At 40.1% G+C, this 8429-nt stretch overlaps 1 protein-coding gene across 1 annotated transcript; it reads right to left on the bottom strand.

Moving 5' to 3' along the window:
• Nucleotides 1-6110: 6110 nt before the first annotated feature.
• On the bottom strand, nt 6111-7701 carry LOC138895200 (uncharacterized). The gene is made up of 3 exons (XM_070179867.1): nt 6912-7701; nt 6656-6855; nt 6111-6521 (listed from the first exon to the last, which is right to left on the bottom strand). The coding sequence occupies exons 1-3, from the start codon at nt 7699-7701 to the stop codon at nt 6111-6113; spliced, it is 1401 nt and encodes a 466-aa protein (XP_070035968.1).
• Nucleotides 7702-8429: the final 728 nt, after the last annotated feature.

Genomic DNA, 8429 nt, shown 5'->3' with positions numbered 1-8429 from the left:
TGATAAGTATGATCTTAAGAAGGTTTAATTAATTGCCTAATCATCACAATCATGGTAGGGTCACAAGGTGGATGTAGATATGAAGATAGTTGGTGGTATTAGAGACTATCTAGTTCACATGGGATTTCTATTTAGCGAAGGGTACATACTAGCAGCCAAGGCACTGGAGAAAGCGAGTTTAACTGTCAGGAGGATGACATGCGCCAAATAAATGGCTTGAAATGTCTTATGACTGGTGTCCTACAAGCGATAAAGGTTAGTATTGTGGATCATCGGAATGTGTCCTATGGCTTCGCGCCAAGTGAGGGGGAGTCCACTATCAACGATAATATTGCGGGGTCATGTGTTATATCAGTTTTGGCCTGAGATGTATTTATATGTTATTGAAAGGTTATCCAAAACTTGTATATGATTGAGAGGTGAGATTTATGTGGGATGATGCTGGGGCTTGCGGTATTCTTGCGTCCTTAATAATTTTACATTTCAGTACCTGCGGGGTCACATAAACAATTTCAGAATATTCGGGGTGCTACAGTAAGTTCTTTTAATGCACCACCAGCACGGGGTTCTTACAGTGGTTATTCCAGTTATCCGGCAGAGATTCAGTATGAGCAGTCGTGCCCGCAGAGGGGTTATTATGAGAGAGGTGATACTAGACACATCAAGAGAAATTGCCCCAGACTTGGGAGGGGTGGATTTCATCAGAACACTAAGGCTACAAGCTTTATTCCAGTTAATACTCCACGTGCATATCCAGTTAGGGGTAGAGGACAGGCGGGTAGAGTGCGCCTAAGAGGTGGATGCCCGACCCGTTGATATAATTGCTATGAATTGGCTGAGACCGATACACCAGATGGTGTAGTTACAGGTATGATTTAATTTATAATAAAAGGAGCACCATTCTTATTTTTATTTGATTCTGATTATCGAGGTGAGAACTCCTTCCATGCTCCTTATATATGGTGGATTGGTGAATTTGTACTCCACTTCCGTGTTTATCCCCGTTGGGAGATTTTATGGTGTTAGCCTGTATGTATAATTTTTGTTTTGTACATTATTGTGGGCTATGAGTCCAAAGGTAACTTTCTATTACTCTCTATAGTGGGTTTCGATGTTATTTCAGAATAATTGAATTCAATTTTATGAATTATATGCCCTACCGGTATGAGGGTTCATTGTGTGTTGAGAAAAAAATTATTTACAAAATTTATTGAAAAAAGAAAGAAAGGAAATTAAAATTTTCTGTTGGCACAATATGCAAAATACTTGTGATTCCGAGTTGAGGATGAGATCCTCGCATTTTTATATGATGTGAAATATTTAAATTGGGCTACAAGCCGCGGTGGAAGTTATATAAGGACAAGATCCTTGTGATGAAAGTTTATGTGTTTAAATTCTCCCTTTGTGAAATTAAAACTTGTACTATAGTATTAATAAGGAGTCATTCCTGTTAGGCTTATTTGATAATTCTTTTATGTATTTCTGTGTATATTTATCCATAATTGTGAGGCAAATATTGAGTTTTAGCCTGCGAGGTGAGTGCCCAGGCGGCGTTAAATGTGACTCGTTAAGTCGGGTAAATAGTTATGAGGTCTTCATGCCTCACATTTTGTTGTTAGTGTTGTGAAAAGTCGAAATGAGGTTTTGGTTAATATGAGGTTAATTGGCGATATTGTAATCGATTATGAACAACTATTAAGACCAGAGATGTTGTGATGGGCATACATATGATGTATTTCATGTCCTGATATCATTATGATAATGCAGTACTTCTAATGCTGAGATTAGTGTTATTGATATATATATTGTGGTGCTTTGTTGGGTTGTGGATGTGTTGTTAGGAGTTGTTTTGGTAATACTCTGGCAGGTGGATAAGGCCCATTTATAGGGGAGACTCTACTGAAATTTCTGAAAAATTTGGGAGTTGGTAAAATTTGGGGGATTGAGACGTACAAAAGAAGAGATAAGTTATGTTATGTGTTTGAGGGTGGACTCTAGTTCTCATTTAAGGGCGAACGATCCTAAGTGGGGGAGAATGTAACACCCTGAAAATTTTTTGAAGTACTTCAACACTATCAAGAAAGTTGATGTGTGCGTAGGCACGAGTTGCTATAGCCAGTTGAGACTAATATCGTGCGTTGATATGAAAATCAGGCCTTTTTGAAATGTTTGGAGTGTAAGAAATTGGTTTTAACGTTTATAAGTATGGATAAAAGAAATAATCTCAACTGAGATGGTGTTGTCGGACCCATGTTAAATTACGAAACATAGAATCACTCGTGAGTATGTGTGTAAGAATATACTCTATAATTTAATGTCCTCAAAAAGATTCCTGGCACGTTCGAGGACGAGCATATGTTTAGGAGGTGGAGAATGTAATGACCCGACTTGTCGTTTTAAGAATTTATGCCTCGTTCAGTGACTTAAGGTCTCGATCAGCTTCGTAATATGTATTATGACCCGCGGGTGTGGTCGAGTTTGATTTGCGAAAGATTCGAGATTAAATTGAAAGAAGAATTCTCATTTTTGAAGCTTAAATGAAAAGAGTTGACCAGAGTTAGACTTTTGAGTAAACGACCCCGGAATCGAGTTTTGATTATTCCAATAGCTTCGTATGGTAATTTTGGACTTAGGAGTGTGTCCGGAAAATTATTTGGAAGCCCATAGTTAAAGTAGGCTTGAAATGGCAAAAATATGAAGTTTAAGTTGGAAGTTTGACCGGGGAGTTGACTTTTTGATATCGGGGTTGGAATCCAATTTTGAAACTTTTCATAGGTCTAGTATGTCATTTATGACTTGTGTGCAAAATTTGAGGTCAATCGGACTTGATTTGATAGGTTTTGGCGTCGAATGTAGACGTTAAAATTTCTTAGTTTCAGTAAACTTGAATTGGGGTATAATTCGTGGTTTTAGCATTGTTTGATGTGATTTGAGGTTTCGGCTAAATCTGTAATATGTTTTGAGACTTGTTGGTATGTTCGGACGGGGTCCCGAGTGACTCGGGTGAGTTTCGGGGTAGTTTCAGACCATTTCTAGGCCATTTTTAGTAGTTGGTTTTTGGCCACAGAGGTATGCATCGCGATCGCGAACAAACGGTCGCGATCGCGAAGAGCAATTTTGCTGTTTGGACATTGTGAATAGCGATTGCGGAAGCCTTTTCGCGATCGCGTAGAGGAAAATCCTGCTGCACTGACCCGACTTTAGGAGCTTATATCTCGCAATCCATCAGGAACTGGGAAATGAGACAAACATAAAAGTTGTATACCTTGGTGTCTAGTTTTCAGAAAGTTAAACCATTTGTAATTTGAAGTTTTGTACAAAAAGGTATGACCATTATACTAGAGGCTATCTGGAAGAGCTGGGCACTTGTTCTTCGCGATCGCGAAAGGCAAATTTTGGGCTGAGAAAAGTTGTGCTTTGCAATCGCGAAGCATTTTCCACGATCGCGAAGAGGAAATACCTGGGCAGTAGCTATATTTCGAGGTTTCAGCCATTTTAAACATAATTGGAGCTATGGAGCTATGGAGCTCGGATTGAAGCGAATGTTGAGGCGATTTTCACCATATGGATTGGGGTAAGTGTTCTATATCCGAAAGTGATTATACTTCAGGTTTCTATGGTTATATTCATCATTTATTTCAGATTTAAATGGAAAAATCAAGATTTTTGTAAAAGCTTTTCAAAAACGGAAATTCAAGATTGGGAGGACGATTTGTTATTGGAATTCGATAAAATTAGTATGGTTGAACTCGTATCGGAATGGGTGTTCAAATTTCGTAAAAATTATGCCGGGTTCCGAGAGGCGGGCCCCGCATTGATTTTTGTTGACTTTTTAGAATAAATTTTTAAGTCGACGTTTTATTATTCGGAATTGCTTCCGATGAATGTTAATGAAGTTGTACAATTAATTTGGATAGATTTGAGCGGTCCGGAGGTCAATTCAAGCAAGAAGGAGATTTTGAAATATCGGCATAACTTCAAGAAGGTAAGTATCTTGCCTAACCTTGAGTGGGGGAATTATCACTTAGGCATCGAGTCTTATGTGCCATTTGTGAAATATGAAAAGCCGTGTGATAACTAGGGGTTTTAGCCTATTATTTGCTCTCTTTTGCTTAGGTTTTGGGTCTAAAATGCATAAAGGTATTCCCGAAAACTAACTTAATATGCTTGCTTGCAAGGTTTGGTCAAAATGAGGCAAAGAAGCCATAATCAACTCATGAAGGAGTCAAACCTGCATGAACCAAAGGCTGAGACTGGAGCGCTGAGAGCGGCAGAAAAGCGCGACCACGTAAGGACCACCACTGAGGCAGCCACTATTATGCGGTCTACGAAAGTAGATTCAGAGAAGGTGCTTTGATTACTAAAATCACCGCTGACCGCGTTGGAAAGGTGCGGCCGCGAAATCTTTGGTGCGGTCGCGAGGGGATTTTCACTGAGAGTGTGGTTCAAGGTTCAGAGACTTTACAGTTTGGGCTCAAATGAAGAATGCGGTCCGCGTCCACATTGTGCGGCCACGATGGAAGCACACGCGGACGCAGTTGAAATTATGCGGTCCGCGAAACTAAGCCCAATCCAAGCCCAGTATTGAAGAAACGCGGACCGCGCTCATTATTACGCGGCCGCGAAAGCTCAAGCGCGGACGCTGTCAGAATTACGCGTCCGCGAATCCTCCGCAGGGGCATTTTTGTCCGGAAATTTAGCCTAGTATAAATAGATCCTTTTAGAGTAGATTTACCTTCAAACTTTAGATTTTCATCTTGTACTTTAATATTATGGCTTATGTTTCATCTTTATCTTTGATTTCTACTGTTATTATGAGTAGCTAGACCCCATAGCTAGGGTTGGGACCAACCCTAGTGTGAGTATTTAATGGGTCTTAAATTTTAGGGCTTAATTGTTTATGGGTTAGTGATATTTATCCTAAGTAATGCTAAAATTGTAGAATTAGTGGTTGCAAACACTGATTCACGCCTTTATGACTTAGGCTCTTCTTGAGAAAGAGGAACTAAGTCTAGGAAAATTAGGCTTACAAGGAATTGGGGTGAACTCAAGAGATTGATAGCCCCAATTAAAGGGTTAAACCTAGAGATAGTAATACCTGACTTGAGCCAAATTCACTTGTATTGTATGAACACCCATTTGGGCTTGATAAATCCAAATCAGGAAAAGTCACTCAAACTACCGAGCGGTATAGAGTAAGCACGTATGTGTGATGGTTATATCACGACCGCAATCATAACAAGCTTGTCCTAGATTCTTGATACCCATTAGGTACTCACCTAGGTGGAAGTCATTTCCCTAGTGCCTTTTAACACTTGAAAACTTTCACCAAATATATTGTACTTAGCTTACACTCAGCATACAATAGTATAAATTTAGAATAAAATTAATCGCAACAATGTTTGGAAGTGAAATTAGGAACAACATGCACATCTAGACTAGTTATATACCCAACTCCAAACCAAATTAACTCCCTGTGGAAATCAATCCCAACCTCGTTGGGTAAAACTGCATCGATCATCCTCGCTACTTTATAGTGGTGTAGGTTTGGCCTTGATCACTTTTTGGCACCGTTGCCGGGGAGTTAGTCGGTGTTGGCTATCTATTTAACTATTTGTGTGTCTTGTTTTCCTTTCCTTTTGTTTTTTCTAAATTTTATGTATCAATCGCTTTAGGTACCAAATGGCTCATAATGATGCTCTCGGACATGTTCTTCCGGGGGTGTAGGTAGATGACAATGGTGAGGTTGAGGTTAATCTAGAACCTCAAGTCCAAAGAAGAGGCCGCCAGGCTAATTACAACATTCCAAACCCTCCCTTACCTCCTCCACGGGCAGCACACCGAGTGCTACCCAATGAAGGTTACGCAAGTGCAATTGTCCTGCCCTGGATTCGGGCGGGCAATTTTCAAATTACAAATGTCATGCTGACCCTATTGGAGCAAAGGGGCTTCTTCACTAGAGCTCCTCATCAGAACGCATACAAGTATCTAAAGGGTTTTGTAGACACATGCTCTGGGGGAGCAAGCAGACGAACGTGTCGGAGGATGCTTTGAGATTGAGACTTTTCCCATTTTCACTTAGAGGGAAAGCTTTGGACTGGCTCGAGAGGCTACCCAACCACTCCATACAGAGTGTTCAGTGTTGTCACAGTGAGTGCAAAGCCAGTTCTCAGGGACAGTAACATACTTGCTATGTGGATTTTAGGGAGTCCTTTCCTTTTGGAACCCGACTCTCTGCATGTTCCCACCATTGCTTGTATACATGGCAATGAGTTCATTTTCAAGCTTAATGTGTGCCTCATTGCAACTTCCTTTCCCTTTTGGTTGTTCCCAGAACTGTTTCCCCTTTTTAGTTCCTCAATTGTTTCTTTTAGATCCACAAATACTACCAATAGGTCATCTCTCTCATATTCTACGGTTTCATTTTTTTCAGTCAGAACATCTTTTTCTTTCTGTAGAACCTCGATGGTTTCCTTTAGGTCAACCACTATGGCTACCAGATCATCTCTCTCATGTTCTACCTCTCATAGTTCCACAGTTAACGCATTTTTATCCTTTATAAGACTATGATAAGCATAAATGAAAACTTTGCCAAAGATATAAGCTTCTTCTGAGAATAAGACTTCAAAAAATTTTGAACGTCTAGAAAGTTTACCAAATCATCATCACCATCTTCATCATCGTTAGAGTTTGCCATCAAGGCAAAGATAGAGTCATATTCAGCTAGTTCACTTTCAACTGCCATCATGGAGGTGTCACCTTGTTCAGCATCTTCTCCAAATTCGCTGGAAGAATCTTCCCATGTAGCAAGATCTTGTTTCACAACATTGTCAGCGGCATCTTTTCTCTTGAATCCTTTGTCAGGAATCGGGTTCCTCTTAACTACTTTGTTTGTGTTGTGCTTGTACTACTCTTGCTTGAGGAGAGAACAGTCCTTGATGAAGTGTCTTGGATTCCCACATTTATGATACAAGTCATAACCTCTTGGCTTGCTGGAGCTGCCCCTTTTGGAATGCCTCCATTCATGCGAACCATTTTCTGAAATCGCTTCGTCAGGTAGGCCATGTCAGCATCCTCACCACTTGAGTCATTGTTGTCTGCCTTGAGAACCAGGTTCTTCTCCTTTTTAGGATCTCTTCTTTCATAGTCCTTCTTCTTCTTTATTTCATAAGTCTTCATATTACCAATGAGTTCATCAATAGTCAACTTTTGCAGATCCTTTGCCTCCGTGATAGCATTTACTTTGCTTTTCCAGGAACCAGGCAATACACTGAGTATTTTCTTGACAAGTTTGTTCCTTAGAATGATCTCCCCTAGAGAATGGATCTCATTGATGATAGAGGTGAATCGAGTGTGCATGTCCTGAATGGACTCATCATCTTTCATCTTGAAGAGTTCATACTCAGTGGTGAGCATGTGAATCTTTGACTGTTTGACTTGAGTTGTTCCCTCATGTGCTGTTTGGAGAGCTTCCCAAATCTCCTTGGCAGATTGACATGCAGAGATTCGGTTGTATCCATCTAGTCCAATACCACAGACGAGGATCTTTTTTGCTCGAAAGTTCTTCTCTATGGCCTTTCGGTCAGCATCATTGTACTCATTCCTTGTCTTTAGAACTATCACTGCTGGCTTGCTAATAGTTTTCATGGGGACGAATGGTCCATCGCGGAAAATATCCCAGAGCTCTGAATCTTCAGCCATGATAAAATCATGTATCCTTATCTTCCACCATCCGTAGTATTGTCCATTGAATCTTGGTGGTCTGTAGGTTGATTGACCTTCTTCAAAGTTTGGTGGAGCAACCATTTGGATCCTTTCTAGGTGTTAGCCTGATAGAAAGAACATGCTCTGATACCAATTGATGGAAGCTTAGTGTCCACCAAACTATATAAAGAACCTGGTTCCCTATCAGTTCCCACAAAACACACACAATAAGAGATAAGTAAATGACACAGCAGAGTTTTACGTGGAAAACTCTCAGCTCACGGGATTAAAAACCACGACCTACACTCGTAGGATTTCAACTTCACTAACCGAGCAACTTTAGATTACAACCTATTGTAACCTAGGAATCAAACTCTTAATCCCTCACTGACTTGTAATAACTCCATTACAAGCCTTTTGGTAATAACCCTATTACAAAGCTCAAAACTCGGCTAACTCTAGCCAAGACACAAACACAAGATTTATGGTTTTACAAATGGTTTCCTACACAATGCTTCTAACTAAGCTAAGTAGGAATTACAAGTAGATCACTCTAACAAAAGTACAACACAACTAAGGACATATGATAACACAGCGCTGGAAACTGGTCCTTCGTTCTGTTATTCTTTGCTCTTGAAGCCTGAAAGTCACTTGCAAGATGGCAACACACTTGAGAGCAAAACTTAATCAATTTTCGGATGTGCAAGTGTATATTTTCCCTTGCT

Source organism: Nicotiana tomentosiformis, chromosome 7, assembly GCF_000390325.3.
Source record: "Nicotiana tomentosiformis chromosome 7, ASM39032v3, whole genome shotgun sequence".
In the NCBI taxonomy this organism is placed as follows: domain Eukaryota; kingdom Viridiplantae; phylum Streptophyta; class Magnoliopsida; order Solanales; family Solanaceae; genus Nicotiana; species Nicotiana tomentosiformis.
Note: the sequence above shows the minus strand (reverse complement) of the source record. Positions and strands in the feature narration are given on the sequence as shown.

Bases quoted from the DNA above. Each gene is read 5' to 3' on its own strand.
- LOC138895200 (XM_070179867.1), bottom strand. From the start codon at position 7,701: ATGGCTGAAGATTCAGAGCTCTGGGATATTTTCCGCGATGGACCATTC. The intron at 6,856-6,911 runs GTAGTACAAGCA...TTCCTGACAAAG, and splicing joins TGTTCTCTCCTCAAGCAAGA to GATTCAAGAGAAAAGATGCC. The intron at 6,522-6,655 runs GTAAACTTTCTA...GAACTATGAGAG, and splicing joins AAGATGGTGATGATGATTTG to GTAGAACATGAGAGAGATGA.